The 23,382-nt window shown below is 48.2% G+C and overlaps 5 protein-coding genes and 1 pseudogene across 5 annotated transcripts; 3 read left to right on the top strand and 3 right to left on the bottom strand.

Annotated features, from left to right (window-relative positions):
• The first annotated feature begins 1,019 nt into the window (after positions 1 to 1,019).
• On the top strand, positions 1,020 to 7,806 carry LOC127303151 (uncharacterized). The gene is made up of 2 exons (XM_071820710.1): positions 1,020 to 2,578; positions 7,362 to 7,806. The coding sequence occupies exons 1-2, from the start codon at positions 1,020 to 1,022 to the stop codon at positions 7,804 to 7,806; spliced, it is 2,004 nt and encodes a 667-aa protein (XP_071676811.1).
• A 520-nt stretch (positions 7,807 to 8,326) lies between these two features.
• Positions 8,327 to 8,894, top strand: LOC127303153 (L-type lectin-domain containing receptor kinase IX.1-like). The gene is made up of 2 exons (XM_071820709.1): positions 8,327 to 8,776; positions 8,889 to 8,894. The coding sequence occupies exons 1-2, from the start codon at positions 8,327 to 8,329 to the stop codon at positions 8,892 to 8,894; spliced, it is 456 nt and encodes a 151-aa protein (XP_071676810.1).
• On the top strand, positions 8,877 to 9,666 carry LOC139830977 (L-type lectin-domain containing receptor kinase IX.1-like; annotated as a pseudogene).
• A 1,427-nt stretch (positions 9,667 to 11,093) lies between these two features.
• On the bottom strand, positions 11,094 to 12,551 carry LOC127304512 (uncharacterized). Its single transcript, XM_051335168.2, has one exon. The coding sequence runs from the start codon at positions 12,496 to 12,498 to the stop codon at positions 11,689 to 11,691; it is 810 nt and encodes a 269-aa protein (XP_051191128.1). The 5' UTR covers positions 12,499 to 12,551; the 3' UTR covers positions 11,094 to 11,688.
• Positions 12,552 to 14,492: 1,941 nt separating this feature from the next.
• On the bottom strand, positions 14,493 to 15,329 carry LOC127298721 (uncharacterized). The gene is made up of 2 exons (XM_051328569.2): positions 15,160 to 15,329; positions 14,493 to 15,075 (listed from the first exon to the last, which is right to left on the bottom strand). Exons 1-2 carry the CDS (start codon positions 15,236 to 15,238, stop codon positions 14,684 to 14,686), a joined length of 471 nt encoding a protein of 156 aa, XP_051184529.1. The 5' UTR covers positions 15,239 to 15,329; the 3' UTR covers positions 14,493 to 14,683.
• Positions 15,330 to 19,975: 4,646 nt separating this feature from the next.
• On the bottom strand, positions 19,976 to 20,704 carry LOC127298722 (uncharacterized). The gene is made up of 2 exons (XM_051328572.2): positions 20,624 to 20,704; positions 19,976 to 20,539 (listed from the first exon to the last, which is right to left on the bottom strand). The coding sequence occupies exons 1-2, from the start codon at positions 20,700 to 20,702 to the stop codon at positions 20,151 to 20,153; spliced, it is 468 nt and encodes a 155-aa protein (XP_051184532.1). The 5' UTR covers positions 20,703 to 20,704; the 3' UTR covers positions 19,976 to 20,150.
• Between the last annotated feature and the right edge of the window lie 2,678 nt (positions 20,705 to 23,382).

Below are 23,382 nucleotides of genomic sequence, written 5' to 3'. Positions count from 1 at the left end.
GTTTGTTTCGAGTTTGGTGTGGAGGAAGTTTTCAAGGGTCAAGAGAGGAGGATGATATATGATTAAGAAGAGTGAAAAGTCTAAGCTTGGGGATGCCCCCGTGGTTCATCCCTGCATATTCCAAGAAGACTCAAGCGTCTAAGCTTGGGGATGCCCAAGGCATCCCCTTCTTCATCAACAATTTATCAGGTTTCTTCTATTGAAACTATATTTTTATTCCGTCACATCTTATGTACATTACTTGGAGCGTCTGTGTGCTTTTATTTTCGTTTTTGTTATTTTCATTCTCTGAATAAATGCTTGTGTGAGAGAGAGACACGCTCCGCTGGTTCATATGAACACATGTGTTCTTAGCTTTTAATGTTCATGGCGAAGGTTGAAACTGCTTCGTTCATTGTTATATGGTTGGAAACAGAAAATGCTACATGTGGTAATTGGTATAATGTTTTGAATAATGTGATACTTGGCAATTGTTGTGCTCATATGGATCATGTTTAAGCTCTTGCATCATATACTTTGCACCTATTAGTGAAGAAATACATAGAGCTTGCTAAAATTTGATTTGCATGATTGGTCTCTCTAAGGTCTAGATATTTTCTGGTAAGGGTTTGAGCAACAAGGAAGACAGTGTAGAGTCTTATAATGCTTGCAATATGTTTTTATGTGAGTTTTGCTGTACCGGTTCATACTTGTGTTTGCTTCAAATAACCTTGCTAGCCTAAGCCTTGCATTGAGAGGGAATACTTCTCATGCATCCAAAATCCTTGAGCCAATAACTATGCCATTTGTGTCCACCATACCTACCTACTACATGGTATTTCTCTGCCATTCCAAAGTAAATTGCTTGAGTGCTACCCTTAAAATTCCATTTTTTCTCTTTGCATGCCTGCGCTATTTGCGTTGCCGTCAACGGTAGCAAGACCCTGCGGCCATCCGTAGTCTCATGCTCAACTGCTGGGAACTACAGCAATGGAAGTCAGTACCACAAGAACCTCTACAACCTCCTTTTGGCGATCCCCATGGCCGCCGCGCAGAACGGTGGCTTCTTCAATGGCACGGTCGGTGCAGAGGTCGATGAGGTATTCGGCCTCGTCATGTGCTACGCCGACAGCACTGACACCGAGTGCGTGGACTGCCTTACCGGTGTGCCAGAGGGAATCACGAAGTTGTGCCCGCACAGCCGAACGGTTCGTGCTGTCTATGGCGCCTGCACCCTTCGGTTCTCCAACGAATCGTTCTTCTCCGTCGCCGACCTTGCCATCGAGCAACAAATACCACCATATTACAGTGATGCAGTTACACTTGCAGCGTATCTCCTCGATACTGCTGGCATGAGTCGCACAAGGTTCGAGTTGTTTCGTCGGCTCGCGGAGAGGGCTGGGTTATCGGCTGGGCGAGTTGCTTGGGACATCCAACAGCTCAACGATGCACAGGAGATGACCGCGGGGGTGCAGTGCACAAGGGACCTGCTAGCAAGCGAGTGCCTGCGTTGCCTCTCCAACTTCACTGATCAGCTGCCGCGATTCTTGCCGACCAACAGCAGCGGTGCCATCAAGGGATACAGTTGCTACCTGATTTATTTCATCACCACCAAAAAGCCTTTGGTTCAGGATTTGGTCCATAGATGGGACAACGAGATTTATGAGACGAGTAGCGACCGGGCAGCCAAGAAGTCAGAACGCAGTATTGAGCGCCAAAAACAGGAGCACGAAAAGCAGGAGCGCCAAAAACAGCGACAACGAAAGGTGGCTATCATCATGGGCCTTGTCGTCGGTGCAATGGTGCTCGTGCTCTGCATGATTGGCCTATCTGTGCGGTACATGTTGAACTGGTGGCAAAGGCGCATGGCTGCGGCCAGAGTCTTCACAAGATCAGCGGCCAAGGTCTTCACAAGATCAGCGCTGCTGAAAGAGATGGCCTACTTCCGCGGAAAAAGACTATATCACGACGAGCTGGAGCAAGGGACTGGCCCCAGGCGATTCACATACCATGAGCTCGCGGCTGCCATCGACGGCTTTTCCAGCGGGAACAAGCTAGGTGAAGGAGGCTTCGGGTCTGTCTTCCGGGGGTTCATTACAGATGCAAACCTCCACATCGCCATAAAGAAAGTGTCCAAGAGCTCCCGCCAGGGCTGGAAGGAGTTTGTTTCTGAGGTGAAGATAATCAGCCAGCTCCGACATAGAAATCTTGTGCAGCTCCTTGGATGGTTCAATGGTGGCAATGATGACGATCTCCTGCTCGTTTACGAACTGATGGCCAACGGCAGCCTGGATGCTCACTTGTACAAGCCAGACCACCACCACCTCCTGCCATGGACAGTCAGGTATGAGGTCGCGCTTGGCCTTGGCTCCGCGCTGTTATATCTACACCAAGAGATGGAGCAGTGTGTCGTCCACAGGGACATCAAGCCGAGCAATATCATGCTGGACGTGTCCTTCAAAGCCAAGCTCGGTGATTTCAGGCTAGCAAGGTTTGTGTGCGACGGCCGGGAATCGCTCATGACGGGCGCAGCCGGGACGCTTGGGTACATGGACCCAAAGTGCGTGTTCTCAGGCACGGCCAGCATGGAGTCTGATGTGTTATATTGTGATCCAAATTCATATACTAAAGGGAGGCTAACTTCTGACGAGCGGAGCGAGGCCCGTACGGATCGTTGCCACCGTCTATATATATTCCCTGTAAGCCGCCGCTAGGGTTTTATCGCATCATTGTACACCCACGGCGTTTGTAAACACCACCGAAATAGTGAAGTTTTGCTGGCTGGCGCCCGTGGTTTTTTCCCTTGTGTGTTGCAAGGGTTTTCCACGTTAAAATCTCATGTCCCCTGCAGTGTTTTACTTTTCGTTCTTCTTTTATTGTGCATCTCGATTATAACAAGTGGTATCAGAGCCCGTGTTCTTTGGATCTAGGGTTTACGAGATGTCGTCACTGAAGTTCGATCTACCGCAGCTGGACTACACCACGAGATTTGCTTTGTGGCAACTGAAGATGAGGGCGATTCTCCCCCAATCTTCAGATCTGGATGAAGCGATCGATGCTTTCGGCGAGAAAGCGAAGGATACCTGGACCGATGCGGAGAAGCGGAAAGACCGTAAGGCTTTATCGTTGATTCAACTCCATCTGTCCAATAATATTCTGCAGGAAGTGCTGCAGGAGAAAACCACCGCCGAGTTATGGGTCAAACTAGAGGAGATCTATTTGTCCAAGGATCTCACGGGCAGATTGCACGTGAAGATGAAGTTGTTCTCGCATAAGTTCCAAGAGGGAGGTTCGGTAATGAATCACCTATCTTCCTGGAAAGAGATTGTTTCTGATTTGCAGTCTATAGAAGTTAAGTATGAGGATGAGGATTTAGGTCTTATTCTTTTATGCTCGCTGCCTAATTCTTTCAGTAATTTTCGTGACACCATATTATTGAGCCGCGACAAACTAACTCTCGCGTAAGTTTATGATGCTCTCCAACAAAAGGAGAAAATGAAATCTATGGTGCAGGCTGAAAGTTCGTCCTCCAAGGCGGAGGCATTAGAGGTCCGTGGCAGGACTGAGCAGCGAGATAACTACTACCACAACAACAGAGATAAGAGCAAGGGCGACAGAAGTCGCTCAAAATCCAAAGGACGTGACAAGTTCTGCAGGTATTGTAAGAAATCTAACCACAATATTGATGATTGTTGGAAGCTGCAGAACAAGGAGAAAAGGAACGGAACTTACCAACCGAAAAATAATGATGGTAATGGTAAGGCTGCCGTTGTCACCGGTAAGGGTGAGGCTGCTGTTGTTGCTGGTAGTGATAGTTCTAATGGAGATTGCTTAGCTGTCTTGGCTGCATGTATTTCACGTGATGATGAATGGATTCTTGATACTGCATGTTCGTTTCATATTTGCTGTAACAAAGATTGGTTCAGTTCTTATGAGTCTGTGCAGAGTGGAGATTTTGTGCGTGTGGGGAATGACAACCAGTGCAGCATTGTTGGCATTGATTCTGTTCAGATTAAGACCCATGATGGGATGACACGCACATTGACAGGAGTGAAACACATACCCTCCATGGCGAGGAATTTGATCTCTTTGAGTACCCTTGATTGTGACGGGTACAAGTACAAAGGAGGGAACAAAATTTTGAAGGTATCATCAGGTTCTCTCATTATTATGATTGGTGATATGAATTCTGCGAAATTATATGTCCTTAGAAGTAGTACTTTGCCTGGTATTGCTGCTGCTGTTAGTTCTGATGAATCTAGTAAGACTAACCTTTGGCATAAGCGTCTTGGACATATGAGTGAGCTTGGCATGGCAGAATTGGCAAAGAGAGAGCTAATTGATGGCTGCGATTTAGGTAAGTTTGAGTTCCGTGAGCACTGCATCTTTGGTAAGCATAAAAGAGTAAAATTTAATGCTTCCATTCATACCACCAAAGGCATTTTAGATTATGTACACGCTGATGTTTGGGGTCCGTCCCGTAGAACTTCTAATGGTGGTGCTAATTACATGCTTACTATTATTGATGATTACTCAAGGAAAGTGTGGCCATATTTCCTGAAACATAAATCTGATGTTTTTAATGCTTTTAAGAAGTGGAAAGTTATGGTAGAAACCCAAACTGAAAAGAAGGTTAAGATACTTCGTACTGACAATGGTATGGAATTTTGTTCAAATGAATTTGATGAGTTTTGCAGCAATGATGGGATGGTAAGACATCATACCATTCCGTACACCCCTCAACAGAATGGCGTGGCTGAACGCATGAACAGGACCATTATTTCGAGGGCTCGCTACATGTTGTCAAATGCAAAGATGCATAGAGGTTTTTGGGCTGAAGCAGCCTCCACCGCATGTTATCTCATCAACAGGTCACCTTCTGTTCCACTTGATAAGAAAACTCCAATTGAGGTATGGTCTGGTTCGACTGCTGATTATTCAGATTTGAGAGTTTTCGGTTGCACTGCTTACGCTCATGTTGATAATGGAAAGTTGGAGCCAAGGGCTGTTAAGTGCATCTTCCTTGGTTATGGTTCAGGAGTTAAGGCATATAGATTATGGAATCCTGAAACTAAGAAAATTGTGTTGAGCAGGAATGTCGTTTTTAATGAGGCGGTTATGTTTAATAATAGTCCGTCTACTGATATTTCTGATGCTATTGATTCTCCTTATGTTTCTGATGATGAGCAGCACAGAATTGGCGTGCAGGTGGAGCACGCAAAGGAGAATGAAAATATGGTTCCTGAAACCAACAATGATGATAATGATGTTCCACCTTCACCACCTATTGTTCAGCGACAAGGACGGTTTATTGCTGCTGACCGCCCTAAGAGAAATATTACACCTCCTACCCGATTAATTCAAGAATGTGATATTGTTGATTATGCTTTGAGTTGTGCTGAACAGGTGGAGCATGATATTGAACCAGCTACATGTACTGAAGCCATTGCTTCGGTTGATAAAGAGAAGTGGGTAGGTGCGATGCAAGAAGAGATGCAATCGCTTGAGAAGAATGGCACATGGGATGTTGTGCACTTGCCTAAACAAAAGAAGACTGTCCGCTGCAAGTGGATATTTAAAAGAAAGGAAGGTTTGTCTCCTAATGAGCCTCCACGGTTTAAGTCAAGGTTAGTAGCAAAAGGTTTCAGTCAAATTCGAGGTGTTGATTATAATGATGTATTCTCCCCGGTTGTGAAGCATAGTTCTATTCGTGCTTTCTTTGGTATTGTTGCTATGCATGATCTTGAGCTTGAGCAGCTAGATGTAAAGACTGCTTTTCTGCATGGTGAGTTGGAGGAGGAGATATATATGAACCAACCTGAAGGTTATGTTGTGCCTGGTAAGGAGGATCTTGTTTGCAAATTAAAGAGGTCCCTTTATGGTCTGAAACAGTCGCCACGACAGTGGTATTAAAGGTTTGATTCATTTATGCTTACACATGGTTTTGAGAGATCTCAGTATGATAGCTGTGTGTATATCAAGTTTGTAATGGATCACCTATTTATTTGCTGCTATATGTTGATGATATGTTGATTGCTGCCAAGAGCATGAAAGAGATCACTATTTTAAAGAATCAATTAAGTAGTGAGTTTGAGATGAAGGATCTTGGTCCTGCTAAGAAAATACTAGGCATGGAAATTAAAAGGGACAGAAAGTCTAGTTTGTTGTTTCTTAGTCAGGAAAAGTACATTGAGAAAGTTCTTCATCGTTTTAATATGCATGATGCAAAGTCAGTTACTACTCCTATTGCTTCTCATTTCAAGTTGTCAGCTTTGCAATGTCCTAGCTCTGAAGATGATATTAAGTACATGTCTCGAGTTCCCTATTCTAGTGTTGTTGGTTCCTTGATGTATGCCATGGTTTGGTCACGTCCTGATCTGTCATATGCTACGAGTTTGGTCAGTCGATACATAGCTAATCCTGGTAAAGAACATTGGAAAGTTGTTCAGTGGATTTTCAGGTACCTTCGCGGCACATCAAAAGCTTGCTTGAGGTTTGGCAGGATTGGTGAGGGGCTCGCCGGATATGTGGATTCAGATTATGCTGGCGATTTGGATAAGAGAAGGTCCCTCATAGGTTATGTGTTTACTGTTGGTGGATGTGCTGTTAGCTGGAAGGCTACTTTGCAGGATGCTGTTGCACAATCTACTACTGAGGCTGAGTACATGGCTATTGCTGAGGCAGGTAAAGAGGTTGTTTGGCTGAAAGGTTTATATGCTGAGCTTTGTGGAGATAATTCTTGCATTAAGTTGTTCAGTGACAGTCAAAGTGCTATTTATCTTACTAAAGATCAGATGTTCCATGAGAGGACAAAGCACATTGATATTAAGTACCACGCAATCAGAGATGAGGTTGCAAAAGGTAAAGTGAAGGTATGCAAGATTAGTACTCATGATAATCCTACTGATATGATGACTAAGCCTGTCCCTGTGTCCAAGTTTGAGCTTTGCTCAAGCTTGGTTGGTATAACTGTTTAGCCCAAGTGGCTATTGGCGCCAGCAAGTGTTTTCTTTGTTGATTCACGTGATTGTTGAAGTTCATGCTACAAGGAATTTATCTCAAGGTGGAGTTTGTCATATTGTGATCCAAATTCATATACTAAAGGGAGGCTAACTTCTGACGAGCGGAGCGAGGCCCGTACGGATCGTTGCCACCGTCTATATATATTCCCTGTAAGCCGCCGCTAGGGTTTTATCGCATCATTGTACACCCACGGCGTTTGTAAACACCACCGAAATAGTGAAGTTTTGCTGGCTGGCGCCCGTGGTTTTTTCCCTTGTGTGTTGCAAGGGTTTTCCACGTTAAAATCTCGTGTCCCCTACAGTGTTTTACTTTTCGTTCTTCTTTTATTGTGCATCTCGATTATAACATGATGTGTACAGCTTCGGGGTCGTACTGTTAGAAATCGCATGCTGTCGAAGGCCAGCCGTGGTCCGAGACGATGACGAGGGAGCTGTCATCCACCTGGTGCAGTGGGTCTGGGAGGCGTATGGCCAAGGGGCCATCCTCGAGGCAGCAGATGTGCGGCTGGACGGCAAGTTCGTCGAGCAGGAGATGGAGCGTGTCATGGTGGTCGGGCTCTGGTGCGGGCACCCCGACCCCGTCCTGAGGCCATCCATGAGGCAGGCCGTCAGCGTTCTACGGTTGGAGACGCCACTGCCGAGCCTCCCTGTGAAGATGCCGGTCCCAGCCTACATGAGGCCGCCACTGGCTGATGACTCTTTTGGTTCTCTGGGGAATACTGGCGGCATCAGCAGCGGCGATACCAGCACGACCCATTCAACTCGAAACAAAGTTGAATTGATGATCGTCAATCATGACATTTAGGATCGTTTCAGTAAATTTCAAGTACTAATTGACTACCTGTAACTAATGGAATTGCTCTATATGTATGCTTGAACTGAACCAAGCTCAGCAAAACCTGAGCTACTTGAGATTTTGACCCGTTCTCTGCTCAGGTATGTAATTAAGCTTGATTTCCTGCAAGAGGTGTTACCGTCTATCTGAGTGAGTTCCTTTCGAGTATTCATGAATCTTGGTCATGCTTGCTTACAACTTGAGATGCACGATGCATCTCGGTGGAGTTCAACTCTGGCATCCACTTGATTTAGATTCAACGACACCATTCCTCATAATAAGCTTGTGATAGTATTAAATTTGTAATCAAGTTCAAAAGCGTAACTTTGATGTTTGTTTTCATTATTTTCATGGAGAAGGTGGTGGTGCCTCAAGCTGGATGCGCAGCAAACTACTACCCGTGCTTGCTGCCTTGTGTGGCGTGTTTCTGCTTTCGCTCGGCATCTGGGCCCCCTTCATCATCCACCACAGGCGAAAAAGACACAATGGTATGACGAACACAACCAAATTACGGCCTACAAAGGTTGTGACACTCTTCCGCGGAGAACACGTGGAGGACGAGCTAGAGCAAGGAGCTGGCACCCCCCGGCGGTTTTCCTACGATGAGCTCGCCGCTGCAACTGGCAACTTCTCTGACGACAAGGCGCTCGGGAGAGGAGGTTTCGGATCCGTGTACCAAGGATTCCTGAGCGGCATGAACCGAGAAGTGGCCATCAAGCGGGTGTCCGAGACCTCTCGACGGGGATGGAAGGAGTTCGTCGCCGAGGTGAGCATCATTAGCCGGCTCAGGCACCGGAACCTCGTGCAGCTCATCGGCTGGTGCCATGGTGGCAACGAGCTCCTCCTAGTCTACGAACTGATGCACAATGGCAGCCTTGACACTCATCTGTACAGACCGGACTTTGTGCTGGCATGGATTTACATGTTTTTCTTACGGACAGTCTGCCTAGTTCCATACTTCCATATAATCCTGCATGAATTTACTCTTTCTTGTGAGCACTTCGCAAATTTTGCATTCTCACTTTACTGTGATACTGTTTTACATTATTCAGGTATGAGATAGTGCTCGGCCTAGGTTCCGCGCTTCTGTACCTACACCAAGACACGGAGCAGCGCGTGGCGCACAGGGACATAAAGCCGAGCAATATCATGCTGGACGCCTCCTTCATCACCAAGCTTGGCGACTTTGGGCTCGCGAGGCTCATCAATGACGGTAGAAGATCGCACACGACCGGCATGGCCGGCACATTGGGGTACATCGATCCAGAGAGCGTTCTGGCAGGGAGGGCAAGTGTGGAGTCGGACGTCTACAGCTTCGGGGTCCTCCTCCTCGAGGTTGCCTGCGGGCGGCGCCCTGCTGTGGTCCATGAAAATGGTGATGTCGTCCACCTGGTTCAGTGGGTGTGGGACTTGTACGGCGGAGGAGGTATCCTTAGCGGCTTAGGGGCGAGTTCGATAATGGAGAGATGGAGTATGTTCTGGTCGTTGGACTCTGGTGCGCGCATCCCGATCGCGGCGTGAGGCCATCGATCAGGCAAGCCTTGAACGTTCTGCGATTCGAAGCGCCATTGCCGAGCCTGCCGGCGAGGATGCCTGTGGCAACCTATGGGCCGCCGACAAATCCTTTGAGTTTTGGAACGGCCGATGACGATGATCTCATTAGAACACACGGACCACCCGGGACATCGGTCACTGATTAAATCCAGAGCGACAACTTTTGTAACCATTGTACACACCCTATTATATAGCTCAATGCCGGTGCGTTGCAGCTAAATGGTAGTATGAGATATTTAGACGCACTACTGAAATGGTTGCTGTGGATTTTGCGAACCCTTGCGTCAGGATTTACTAGTACCATCTTCTCTTCTCCCTGCATTCCTTTTATCAATTATGATCTTATGTGATGGCTTGTTCCACTTCCACTTATCCTTCTTTTGCGCACGTGCTCACCTCGAGGATTTTGACAAAGAGACACATCATTTTCTGGCAATTGATCCAAAAGCACACAATTCCTTATCCTTGCTTAATTTGACACATGTTTTTTTAAATTGAAGGCTCAACGAGCCCAGCTTTGAATTAACAAAGCCATCAACCGGCCAGGAGTACAAGGTAGCACGCAATAAAGAAAAAGAGAAGAAAAGAAAAAACTGGGGATACCAGCTCGAGATACAAGCCCAGGTGGTGAAGAGCTAAAGCCTACTACAAAGGAACAAGCAGACCAGGGCTAGGCCCTAAACTACAAGATCTCCGAGAGCGCCCAAGACTTCAGCAAAACACCGGCGACTCAGCTTGAGACCCCAAGCCCCGAGACGCCACTCCGCTGATCTGAGCCAAGCAGGACTAGCACACTGAGCAGCCTGTCAAACAGAGGACCACCAACACCCCGAGAACTAGCTTACTACGCTAGTGAAGCCGGCGAAACTCCAGAGCTCGAAGGGGGAAGCTTCATGACAGCGCCTCCAGGAAGGAAAATGGCGCTCGCGAGCGTCATCGTTGTCGGCACAGACCAGCTGTGCAGTGCTTTCGCGGAGGCTTCACACCCACCCCAAGAGAACGCCTAAGTCTCAGCGCATGCCAATCACGACAAACCACCAGCTGTTGAAGAACATCGGGGTGCCTCCTGCCACGACGCACCCACAGACAGCCACCCTAGGCTCGAGAATGGTCGCGCAGAGGGGAGACACACCGTCTATATGGAGCCGGGTACTGCCTGACGCATTGCCTCAACGGAAGGGGTTTCGAGGAGGAGCTCGGATGGATCACTAGTAACTAGGGTAGCAGAGAGAGCCCAGGGGCAGGCAACAGGCGACAAGATGTGTGTCTTGGCCACGCCTCCAAGAAGGTGAACGGCGTCCAAGGACGTCGTCGTCACCGGCAATGGCAAACGTCTTGCTTTGCTTTCGCAAACACCCCATCGAGCCCGCCAGCGTCCCTATAGGTCAGGGAGTCCAGTGGTGCCACACCAGACATGCTGGAACAAAAACCGAGACCCACCGTCCCCCGGTGGTCTAGGGTGGCCGGAGGGCAACAGGAAGGCGATGTCGACGACCGCCACCGCACCATTGGAGCACCCCCTCCCAGCCACCAAACCCCACCATCCTCCAGCCGGAGCAAACCAGAGATGGCATCTTGGTCCCTACCAAGATCGAAAGCAGAGGAGGCACAAGCAAGAGATGGCATCTTGGTCCCTAACATTTGACACATGTTTGGATGCCACTTATCCTAAAGTAGCTTACGTTCATCTCTGCCATTTTTGGCCTCTAAACAAACATATGCACAAACACCATTTTTACTTAACACAGATAATTAATTAGCAAACCACTTTCCCCTTCCGTACACCCCCTCCCACAAACTTAAAGACAACATCCATACATGAACGACAGTGGTCGATGGCGTCCCTCGTTGGCGCCTGGTGGTGGTGGGCACGAGCGATAGCATCCCTCATCAACGTTGACCTTTGGCGCTCCCGGCGGTGGTGGGAGGAACATGTGGAGAGACATCAAGACGATGCGGTCAGAGCCGGCAATGAAGGCCGTCTTAGCCGACAAAGATAGGTGATCGGAAGGTGGCCACTAGAGACGGCCATCTTTATTTTAGAAAACCATAAGCTTTATTTATTGGGCAATAATATTTTTACAGCCATCTATGATCAGGGCCAACGAACAGGTCGGTGCCGAGTCGGGTAACACTGCACATGACTCACGCTAGTTGCGCCAAATTATGCGCTACTTTATTACACTAACAGTTAACTTTCGGAATAAAAATGTTGGGATGAAGTTTCAAAAAGTTCATGGATTTGGCTATAGAGATGAACCAGTAGGATGATGTCGCTCATGAATCTTGAATCAACTGTCAGCTTGCCATGTCCCTGTTTCGTTTTTTTGAAGAAATGTCCTCCCTTTCTAATCCAAATCGCTTCTCCGCGTCAAGGAGGCAGTACATCATGTCGCGGCGGCACAGCGGGCAGGTGCTTCCCTTCTGGAACCAGGAGGCGATGCACCGGCGGTGGAACGTGTGGCCGCAGGACGGCAGGGAAAGCAACGCCTCCTCTGTTGTTGCTGTCGGGGACGGCAAGGGCAGGCACTCCATGCAGACAGCGCAGCGCTCCACCACGGGAGGCTGGGAAGTAGGGACCTCCGCCTGCTCGCACGCCAGCAGCAAGGCCTCCGGCTGGATGTACTTGAAGCTCTCCTCGATGCAAAGCGACACGTCGAAGGCGTACCCCTCGCCGCTCGTGACGGGCTGCAGCTGGCTGACGATGCCGTCCGCGGCGGCGTCGAGCACGGGCTCGTACCACTCGCCCGCCGCCGGATCGAGCAGGGATACCGGACCGGCCACCGGTACCGACGAGAGCAATTTGAGCATGGCGGCGCGGCAGGCGTCGTGGCTGCGGAGGTTGACCTCGTATAGCGGTATCACGTAGTCTGTATGCTCCTCCTCTTCCCCGACCTGCAGCCCAGGCCCCCCGATCATTTGTAGCTCGTACGAGGTCCTCATGGAACAGAGCAAGCGCAGGCAGCACGCGCCGCCGGCCGTGCGCTCCTCCCGCATCTTGACGTGCACGGGGGAAGGGGTGACGCTGTGCTTTAGCGCCACGGCGAACGGGCCTGGCATGGCGCTGGCTCCGGCGGTCGCGGGAGCGGCCGCTGTTGTAGTAGTCATATCCTGAATCGCTAGATGTTCTCGTCTCCGGTCACGCACGCAGTCGGCCCTTTTATCTACCACTGGCCGGCCGGTAACCGGTCCGACTCCTACTCGTATTCGCAGATGTTGAGAACTTCCCTTGTCCGTCTAGTCTAAGAGTTCAGCGCAGGCCTCACGCATAGTTAGGTATGATCAGAGACGGAGTCGGAATGCAGAACGAACCAGGCGGATGTCAACCAAGACACGATCCCAAAATAAAGGAAAGGCCCAGCACAGGCCCAATAAACCCAGGTACCGTCTTACTGTACCACCTCTATCCCGAGCCCATGAATTAAACAAAACGGAAAATAATTTTATGAGACCTGTTTCACAAATTCACCCCGGTGGATCAACTCCAGTAGTTAACACGTGACATGCATGGCTAAAAATAGATAACAAAATCCTATATATTTTCTCTCTCCTGCCCACGTGTCAACTACATACTATAGTTGGTTCATGGGGGTCAATTTGTGGACCAGGACCCATAGAATTACGTTTCAAATAAAATGGTCCATAGTCATTGTTCCAAAATGGCCCATTCACAAAATGATACTACTAGACACGGCGGTAATTATGAAAAAAAAATTCTCCATGAAGTGACTCTCTAAAATAATCCATAAAGTAAAACACATTAGTGCCATGGAGAAAACTTAGGAGCGTCTCTACATTGTACATGAATCATTGAAAACTATTTTTCAAATAGTGAAAATGAGTTCTAGAAGAAAGAAACAAATTACAATTGCATGTCTTGAGCCGGCAAACATGTTCTAGCCAGCTTGCAAGCAAGATACTGACAAGAAGTAAGCAAATATACTATGTTGTGTTATGACTCCGATTGTCGGCATGTATTCATCAAACCAATCGAGACTTTGTGTTATAGATAGCAACGATTACTGTCAAGGCCAAACAAAAAACTACCATGATGCACTCCAACACTGAATTTGGAGTGCATCATTTCATAGAGCAATCAAAAAATTTCCCTTTTTAAAAACCTTAGATTGGTTTTAAAGGAACTAGGCTAACTCCAGCAATATTCAATCAATAAAGTGGGATGCATTACTCTAAATGCTACATCTAGGCCAGACCTGGCCATCTAAATCAACTGCGAACCATTGGAAGGGGCAATACCAGAACTATCATGATAGACACATGGGTAGGCTTCATTTCCATAATCCGGCGAGTAACAAGGGCATAATTAAAAGGTACTAGGTCGATTTATTGGATGTGGGAAATAATAAACTAGCCACGCCTGGTCAGGTTGCTAGTTAATTTAAATTAAGAGTAATAATGAGCTTTCATTTATTTAGGATAATGCAAATATGTTTTTATTGTAGAAAATAACTCTTATTTGAGATGCGTGTAGTACTCTCCGTCCCATGAAGATTATCCTCAGATTTGTCAAAAAATGGATGTACCTAGACACTAAATAGCATCTAGATACATCTGAATTTTGATAAATAATCTCAAACAAGCTTCATGGAAGCAGCTAGTAATCTCCATGAAAAAAAATAGTGCGCTATTCCAACGCTAATAGCACGCTATAGCATATCTAGAAAGCCGACGCTACGCTCTTTCGGCGCTATAGCGCGCTATTCAAGTTAATAGCACGTTATAACATGCTAATAGCGTATTTTTAGACCCACGCTATTTTGTTATAGCGCTATTTTTTTCCTTGGTAATCTCTCTTGTCTAAATAATAACAGCTACGGAGTACTAGCAATCTCTCACGGGGCAGTTAGCAGAGCAAGCGCGGCCACTTGGCTATTTTCAAAGATCTCTAGCTAGATGGAGTACCTGATCGGTTTCTCCCGGCCTGTGATTCTTATCAGCAACTTCAAAAATACAGCAGTGACGATGTCAGAAGGGAATCAAGTACCCATCTCGAGTATAATTAGGTTATATTCCGCTGTGATTTTATTTCCACAGTCCTACATCAGCCCCCGCTGATCACTCCCAACTCCCAAGCACAATAGAGACAAGGCTGCCGGGGATAGATATTATTCAGTATACATAGCAGCAGTAGTACAGAGTACAGATTTGCGAGAACACAGTGGGTCGTGATCACCAAGATCAGTCTGTGGAAACGCGCACGTATAGATCATAGAGTAACTTTGCGTAGAGCAACGCCACGTGTGGAGTGCGCACATCAGTGCGACTCGCGTGCTCAGTTGCGGACCTCCGCCCGGTACATGGGCTCCGGGACCTCGTCGGCGTGGGCACAGCAGCGGCAGCCACCATGGTACCCGTGGCCGCAGCAGCCCCAGTGACAGCCGCCGCCGCCTCCATGGCCCGGGTAGCCACCGCCTCCGTGACCTGGGTAGCCGCCGCCGCCTCCATGACCCGGGTAACCGCCACCTCCGCCATGGCCTGGGTAGCCGCCGCCTCCGCCATGGCCTGGGTAGCCACCGCCTCCATGACCCGGGTAGCCACCGCCTCCGCCATGGCCCGGGTAGCCACCGCCTCCGCCGTGGCCAGGGTAACCGCCACCGCCTCCGCCGGGGTAGCCGCCTCCACCGTAGCCCTGTACATCGGCCTTGGTCTCTTCCTTCTTGGGCTCTGCATGGACAGAAAACGGTCACGAAAATTAGTAGCAGCATGCAGCAGGAGTAGCCCAAGTTCAAAACCAGTCCGGTAGCTCACGGGTTTGTTCGGCCGCGGAGGAGTTGAGGAAAGCCGCGGCAAGCAGGAGAGCAAACACAACGAGAGTCTTAGACGCCATGCTTGACACCCGCTTCTTCAGCTAGCTTGATGGATATGAGATGGATTCGCATGCAGAGAAAGCGAATTTATAGGAGGGTCGGGAGAGGCCGGCCAAGGGATCGAGGTTTGGCTTGGACGACCTTGGATAAGATAGGAGAGGAGGTGTCAGCTGCTGTGAGGCAGTTGAGGCGCTCGGAGGCTCGTCGCCGGCAACGTGTCTACGTGAATCACGCAGAGGCCCCTTTGAGTGAGTGGGACAAAGAGCGGTGGTAGACTGGTAGTTGTTGGAAGATGGACGGCATGCATTGATGTATCTGCTAGTAATGCACACACCAATGGCGCCAGCCTCTGACTAAAGTCGACTATGTGCAGCGCTACGTGGGCACACCTCGCCTCGGCTCCATGCATGCAAGCACGCATCAACAAGCAGCTTATCCGCTAGGTATCGGCCACACGGACGCACGCACGCATGCATATCCAAATCAAGGTTTCGGGTAAGGGTTTTGAGAAAAAATCTCGGAGGGGACCGATTCCGGTAACTGTGGTTACCGGCAATAGCCGGTCAAATACCGGACGAGATTGTTAAACAAAATTTGAATTTAAAACTTCAAAATATCTAATTGAAAATAAAGTTTGAAGGAGGAGGAAGTGAAAGATTCACACAAATTTTGTTAGATAAAGGAGCAATCTCCCCAGCATCTGCAAGTTCAAGCAGAAGTACGGCGAGGACGCCAACCCAGAGGCCGAGGACTTTGACCCTGAGGTTGCGGTGCTTGCGGGAGAAGGCTTGAAGCATGGCCGTCTATGGTTTGGTGACGGGGTTGTCGACCCAGCGACGGTTCCCTCTCTCCGCCAGATCCGTCGTGGTCGTAAGAGCGGCCAGCCTGAGGTAGAGCCCCGGCCACGGGCTTCGGATCTAGCTGTCGAGCGGTTACGGGTATGTTCTTCCTCCGGTCTCTACCTTTCCTTTACATGCACATGCTTTCCATTGAAATGTTAATGACATCGCGGCAACACATCGTAGGCGGAGATGGCAGAAAAGGAGCAGGCGGCCCAGGAGCACGCACGGAACATGGAGCGGCAGATTCTGGAGTATCAGCAGCAGCAGACACAGATGATGCTGCAGATGCAACAGCAGCAGCAGATGATGCAGCAGCAGCAGGCACAGATGAGCTGGCTGATGACCAGACGGCTCTGTCTTCTCCACCGGGGAGTATTCCTGCTCCTCCACCTTACTCCATGCCGTGGATGCCGCCACCGCCCACTCAGAGCCCGGGGACACCTCTCACCGTGAACAACTTGAACATCATCCGGAGCATGAACCGCGGTGAGTCCTCCTACACTTGTGCCCAACCCGCTACTTGTGCTTGTTCAAGTGATCATTATGCAAATGACAAATGCCAATTCCATCAAACCTTGTAGATTATGTGTCACAAGGCAATGACGATGAGGCGGGCGCAAGCAATGGAGGAGGACAAGGTTGATGGCATGGTCTTCGTGCACTCTTCGTCGTTGTAATGGATTGTTCGCACTTGTTATGGATGTTGCACTTGTTATGGATTGTAATAATGGACATTGCACTTTGTTATGCATGAACTATGTGTGCTCGATGTATTTGTGGTGTTGTTGATGTGTTTGGTGATGCTATGGTGAATATATATGATGTATATGTTATATATATGTGAAATGCAATTTTGAAATGCAGGGATTAATGAAAAGCAGCAAAAAATGAAAAAAAACAGGGGCCGTGTGTATGCACACGGCAAAGGACTTTTGGTCACTTTGCCATGTGCATACACACGGCAAAGGCGCCACTTGGCGCAAGCCTGTGCTCCTGAGAGCTGTCTGGGGCGTGCCTGTAGGGGCCTTTGCCGTGCGTGCTAGGGCTAGGCCGCACGGCAAAGAAGTGGCGCACGGCAGCCTCTCTGGCGCACGGCAAAGAAGCGGCGCACGGCAGCCTCCCTGGCGCACGGCAAAGAAGGGGCGCACGGCAGCCTCCCTGGCGCACGGCAAAGAAGTGGCGCACGGCAGCATCCCTGGCGCACGGCAGAGATGGCAGCGCACGGCAAAGGGCTTTGCCGTGCAGTCCTTGCATGCACACGGCAAAGGTGGCTTTGCCGTCGATTGCTTTGCCGTGCAAACTTTGCCGTGAGGGCACGCACGGCAAAGCCGTTGCCGTGCGTATAGGCCTCTTTGCCGTGCAAAGTCTTGCACGGCAACGGCTGGCTTTCCCGTAGTGAATTGATGCACATGGCCTCTTTATTAAAACTCACAAAGTCTGAAGTGCAAGTATAAAAGTCACATAAGGTACAGTCATAAACCCGACATGGTTGCAACATGAATCAACCAACGGAACAAAAGACACCTAAATAGGCTAGCCATACTCTATCCTATTACTGTGTCGCCACCAACGGAACAAAAGATTCACACAAATGAGTTGAGGCATGAGGTTAAACCAAATTCAAATAGACTGGGCCGATAAGTTTATTTACTGGAGGGGGCTGAGAATTCCGGATACCGGTCGGTAACCGCGGTATTTTACTCGGCAACAAAAATCTGTTATCCAAATCGATCAAGCATATTCTCGATCTGGGAACCGGTAACGTACGGTTTGCATTCCCGAGTGCATGCAAACCCGAGATCTTCCCCTTTGCTCCCCTTTGCCGACCAAAAGGTTATTCTTTTTCGGTTTTGCTAGTAGCTGAGAACTAGTTCTACAACATTAGATCTCCATCGCGGTTCGTGCACTTGGGTTGCAACTGAATTTTTACCTTTTCCGTTTGCAGGTGAGATTGCAACTAGAAAAAAATACCTCCAAACCGTTAGATCTGTTTCATGATTCGTCTAATAGTGAGTTGCAGCATGGATTGCAACTGAGAACAGACGACATCATCTGACTGCGAACTAAGTTACTAGCACCCTTTGTTTTCTTTTCAAAAAATCCAACAATCTATTCATAATCCTCAACAGCAATACGAGAAAACTCAAATGTAATAAAAATTATAAATAGGTCCTTGAATCCGCTGGCAATGACTACAAACACTCGAGCGAGCGAAAGGCGCGCCACCATCCTCACCCCTCCCTCTCTGGAGCCGAGCAAAGCTTGTCCTGCTAGGCCTTGTTGTAGTAGAGGTATGAGAACTCACCGCGCTAAGATCCAAAAGAACCGGCGCACACGAGCATCAACTATCACCCATGAAGAGAAGCATGGATCAGAAGGAACACCGACTAAATTCACTGAGATCCATCGGAGACACACCTCCGCACATCCTCCGACAACGCTAGACGCACCGCCAGGATGGGGCGAGGCAGGGAGGATTTTATTCCATCTTCAGGGAGCCGCAACCACGCTTCCTAGGTACTACACATACCCTAACCAAACTTAAAACCACATCAAGAAATGGAGCCTTCTCATCAACAAGGACAAGGATCCATCCTGCCCCCATGGCTCTAGAGCCAAAGGACACTACATGAGATGAAATATGTGATGAGTATCAAAATATCGGCGAAGGGAGAAGAATACTCGGCGAAGAATATGCCGAGTACAACACTCGGTGAAGCCTCGACGGGGAAGATTGCCTCGACACATTCCCTTCGCCAAGTGTACTATCTTTGGTGATGAGTCCGAAAAGCGACATGTTTTTCATTACATAAACACCTACCTTTTGTCTTATTGCATGCTCTATCTAGCTCTAACTATGCCCTAAATTTATAATTACGTGTTATGATTCATTTTCATGAGATATTTGCCCAACTAGTACTTTTAGTAGTATTTTGTCACTTTTTCTTATCTTTGGTGTGTGTAGTTTTTCCAAGAGTTTATGAATTAAGAACAAAGAAAGAAGCCAAGAGGAGGCAACATTGAGGAGTTACAGGCATGAGGACTTAGAAATTTTAAGGGTGGAAAAAAATCAATTTTTCATCAAAAGATAATAAAGATCCAAGACCATGTCATTATAGCCCTCGCCAATATTGATCCAACGAGATGAATAACAGCTAAATCAGAGTTTGGAGATGGTGATCAACATACCGAAGAAGCGTATAATAGTTAACGACTACCGCATGCTTGTACCATGGGTTCTGGGTCGCAAAAATGCCAAGAACGGACACGATTCTCCACGGATTTCGTTCTCGTTTGTTACTACACTTTTCTTAGGTGCTAAGGTTGGTTGGGAGAGTATTGGAGGCCCCTCCTAGGCCTATATAAAGGAGAGGAGATCCAACACAATATCATCTATCTTGATCAACAACAAGCGGAAGCTCTACCATCGTGCGGCCTTCTTCTCCACCTTCCCGACACCATAGCCACAACCACGAACAAGAAAAGACTTGGATCTTGAAGGCACGGCACCGACACCTTCTCTCCACTCATCACGTTGTAGCTCCAAACCTAAGATTGGATCTACACATGTCTTTGTTTAATCATTCATCAGCATTTCATATCATTATGGATGATGTATTCATCCGCATTTCATATCATTATGAATGATGTTTTGTGTGTCTTCATGTGTGAGAAGTTCTCTTTGTTTTGGGGAAGTTGGAGAAACCCTAGCCAAATTATGAGATGAGATAAAGTTCGTCTAATAATTATGAAGTGTGTTGGTTCTTGAAAAATACAGCAGTGATGGAATCAAGTACCGATCGAGTATGATTAGGCTATACTCACGCGGTGATTTTATTCCACCGTAGTGAAATACATACCAACACAAGTCTTAATTACATCAGCCGCGCCGTTCAATCTCAAGGACAACATATAAGTCGGAGATAGACGTATTATTCAGCGCATAGTAGTAGTACAGACTTGCAAGAACACAGTGTGTGGTAACGCGCACGTATAGAGACCAGACTATCTTAATTTACAGGTAACTTCGCGTAGAGCAACCGCACGTGTAGAGCGCTACGCGCATGGTACGTAGCTGCGACTCGCGTGCTCAGTTGCGGACCTCCGCCCGGTACATGTGCTCCGGGTATCCGCCGCCGCCTCCATGACCCGGGTGTCCGCCACCGCCGCCGCCTCCATGACCCGGGTATCCGCCGCCGCCGCCGCCATGGCCCGGGTAGCCGCCTCCATGGCCCGGGTATCCGCCGCCGCCTCCGCCTTGGCCCGGGTAGCCGCCACCGCCTCCACCGTGGCCAGGGTGACCGCCGCCGCCTCCCCCTCCGCCTCCCCCGGGGTAGCCGCCTCCGCCTCCACCGTGGCCAGGGTAACCGCCGCCGCCTCCGCCTCCCCCGGGGTAGCCACCTCCGCCTCCGCCGGGGTAGCCGCCTCCGCCTCCACCGTAGCCGTGTACATCGGCCTTGGTCTCTTCCTTCTTGGCCTCTGCAAGAACACAAAACGAGCATACAAATTAGTAGCAGCATGCATCAGGAGCCGCCCAAGTTCAAAACAAGTCCGCTAGCTCACGGGTTTGTTCGGCCGTGGAGCAGACGAGGAAAGCGGCGGCAAGCAGGACAGCAAACACAAGGAGATTCTTGGACGCCATGCTTGACAGTTGACACCCTCTTTTTTAGCTAGCGCTTGATGCGATGAGATGGATTCGCATGCAGCGGAGCAAGCAAATTTATAGGTTGGCAAGAGCGGTGGTAGTAGTTGGGAGATGCCGCATGCCACCATGCATTCATGTCTCTACCAACAATCTAGCATGCGGACAACGACCAAAGGCGCCAGCCGCTTGACTTAAGCCCACTATCTGCAGCGCAGGTGGGTGCACCTCGCAGAAACACGAACAAGCTTGACTCGGTGTCATGCATGCACGCATCAACCAGCAGCTCGCTTATCCGCTAGGTATCAGGCACCGACGCATGCGTACCCAAATTCAAATTGATCAAGCATATTCTAAACAGGTATACACCGTGTGTAGAGCATTGCCGAACGTAGTCGTAGTATGTAAAGCAAAACCCAACCCTCTAGAAGGTTTTTCCCCTCCACTCCCCTTTGCCGACCAAAAGTTGATGATGAGCTTATGTACTCGCACTGTAGAAAAAGAAAAGCTTAGGTTGGTCATAGCACAGTATCATATTGTATTGTCTAAATTTATTGTTTTGTAGAATCTTAATATAGATATGTGTACAAGATTTATTTAGCACTAAATTTTCTCGTTACGTGCGCCATGATACAGTATCCACCTATGTTATTCTAATCATATCTCTCCTCCTTAATTATATGCCACATCAGTATTTTTGTGACCTAGGATGCATGATACTATCTAAGATACTAGCACTATGCCCAACCTTATGTACTCGCATGTCTTCAAGGTCTACTGTATAAACATGATCCACAATTGTATACATATATTGTCCTTAGAAAGCTCACTGATAACCCACAAGTATAGGGGATCGCGGCAGTCTTCGAGGGTAGTATAACCCAAATTTATTGATTCGACACAAGGGGAGGTAAAGAATACTTATAAGCCTTAACAACTGAGTTGTCAATTCAGCTGCACCTGGAAAAGCACTAGTAACAGGGGTGATGTGAAAGTAGCAGTAATATGAGAGCAGTAGTAACAGTAACACAGTAGCAGTAATAGTAACACAGAGGTAATGGCACGAGAAGATAGTTGATACTACTTCTAATGACATGTAGAACGAGTATATGATGATGAAAGATGGACCGGGGTTCCCAGCGATCTACACTAGTGGCAACTCTCCAATAACAAGTGTTGGGTGAACAAATTACAGTTGGGCAATTGATAGGATTGATAAAGCATTAAGAAAGAACATCAGGCTTATTAATTATGTAGGCATGTTTTCCGTATATAGTCGTACGTGCTCGCAATGAGAAACTTGCACAACATCTTTTGTCCTACCAGCCGGTGGCAGCCGGGCCTCAAGGGAAACTACTGGATATTAAGGTACTCCTTTTAATAGAGTACCGGAGCAAAGCATTAACACACCGTGAAAACATGTGATCCTCACATCACTACCATCCCCTCCGGTTGTCCCGATTTCTGTCACTTCGGGGCCATTGGTTCCGGACAGTGACATGTGCATACAACTTGTAGATACAATCTAAGCAATACATATAGAGCTTAAATCTAAGATCATGCCACTCGGGCCCTAGTGACAAGCATTAAGCATAACAAGATTGCAGCAATAATAACTTCACAAACTTTATAGATAGACTAATCATAATGTATCATCCATCGGATCCCAACAAACACAACACCGATTACATCAGATGAATCTCAATCATGTAAGGCAGCTCATGAGACCATTGTATAGAAGTACATAGGGGAGAGTATACCGACATAGCTACTGCTAGAACCCGTAGTCCATGGGGGAACTACTCACGGAGCATGATGGAGGCGATGGCGTTGATGGAGATGGCTTCCGGGGGCACTTCCCCGTCCCGGCAGGGTGCCGGGACAGAGTTCTGTCCCCCGAATTGGAGTTTCGCGACGGTGGCGGCGCCCCTGGAGTCTTTCTGGAGTTTCGTCAATTGGTGATGCGTTTTTAGGTCGAAAGGGATTATATAGGCGAAGAGGCGGCGCAGGGGGGCACCTGGGGGCGCCACACCCTAGGCCGGCGCGGCCTAGGCCTGGCCCGCGCCGCCATGTGGTGTGGTGGCCCCCTGGCCCCTCTCCGACTCTTCTTCGGTGTTCTGGAGCCTTCCGGAGAAAATAGGAGGTTTGGCGTTGATTTCGTCCAATTCCGAGAATATTGCCCGAACAGCCTTTCTCGGAACCAAAAACAGCAGAAAACAGGACCTGTCACTGTGGCATCTTGTTAATAGGTTAGTTCCGGAAAACGCATAAAAACATCATAAAGTGCAAGCAAAACATGTAAGTATTGTCATAAAACAAGCATGGAATGACAGAAATTATGGATACGTCGGAGGCGTATCAGCATCCCCAAGCTTAGTTCCTGCTCGTCCCGAGCAGGTAAACGATAAAAAGAATAATTTCTGTAGTGATATGCTACTTACATAACCTTGATCATACTATTACAAAGCATATGAAATGAATGAAGTGACTCAAGGCAATGATCTATAGTTGCTAACAAGTAGATAACATATAGCAAAACTTTTCATGAAGAGTACTTTCAAGACAAGCATCAAAATTCTTGCATAAGAGTTAACTCATAAGGCAATAAATTCAAAGTAAAGGCATCGAAGCAACACAAAGGAAGATATAAGTTTCAGCAGATGCTTTCAACTTTCAACAT

This window comes from Lolium perenne, chromosome 5 (assembly GCF_019359855.2).
Source record: "Lolium perenne isolate Kyuss_39 chromosome 5, Kyuss_2.0, whole genome shotgun sequence".
NCBI classification, from domain to species: domain Eukaryota; kingdom Viridiplantae; phylum Streptophyta; class Magnoliopsida; order Poales; family Poaceae; genus Lolium; species Lolium perenne.
This window is presented reverse-complemented; position numbering and strand designations above follow the sequence as displayed.

What these genes read in the sequence shown, in the direction of transcription:
- LOC127303153 (XM_071820709.1), top strand. Translation starts at nt 8,327, where the DNA reads ATGACGAACACAACCAAATTACGGCCTACAAAGGTTGTGACACTCTTC.
- LOC127304512 (XM_051335168.2), bottom strand. Translation starts at nt 12,498, where the DNA reads ATGACTACTACAACAGCGGCCGCTCCCGCGACCGCCGGAGCCAGCGCC.
- LOC127303151 (XM_071820710.1), top strand. Translation starts at nt 1,020, where the DNA reads ATGGCCGCCGCGCAGAACGGTGGCTTCTTCAATGGCACGGTCGGTGCA. An exon ending in GCCAGCATGGAGTCTGATGT is followed by an intron (nt 2,579 to 7,361) that starts GTTATATTGTGA and finishes TGATGTGTACAG; the next exon opens with CTTCGGGGTCGTACTGTTAG.
- LOC127298722 (XM_051328572.2), bottom strand. Translation starts at nt 20,702, where the DNA reads ATGGCGTCCAAGAATCTCCTTGTGTTTGCTGTCCTGCTTGCCGCCGCT. An exon ending in CTCCACGGCCGAACAAACCC is followed by an intron (nt 20,540 to 20,623) that starts GTGAGCTAGCGG and finishes GTGTTCTTGCAG; the next exon opens with AGGCCAAGAAGGAAGAGACC.
- LOC127298721 (XM_051328569.2), bottom strand. Translation starts at nt 15,238, where the DNA reads ATGGCGTCTAAGACTCTCGTTGTGTTTGCTCTCCTGCTTGCCGCGGCT. An exon ending in CTCCGCGGCCGAACAAACCC is followed by an intron (nt 15,076 to 15,159) that starts GTGAGCTACCGG and finishes CTGTCCATGCAG; the next exon opens with AGCCCAAGAAGGAAGAGACC.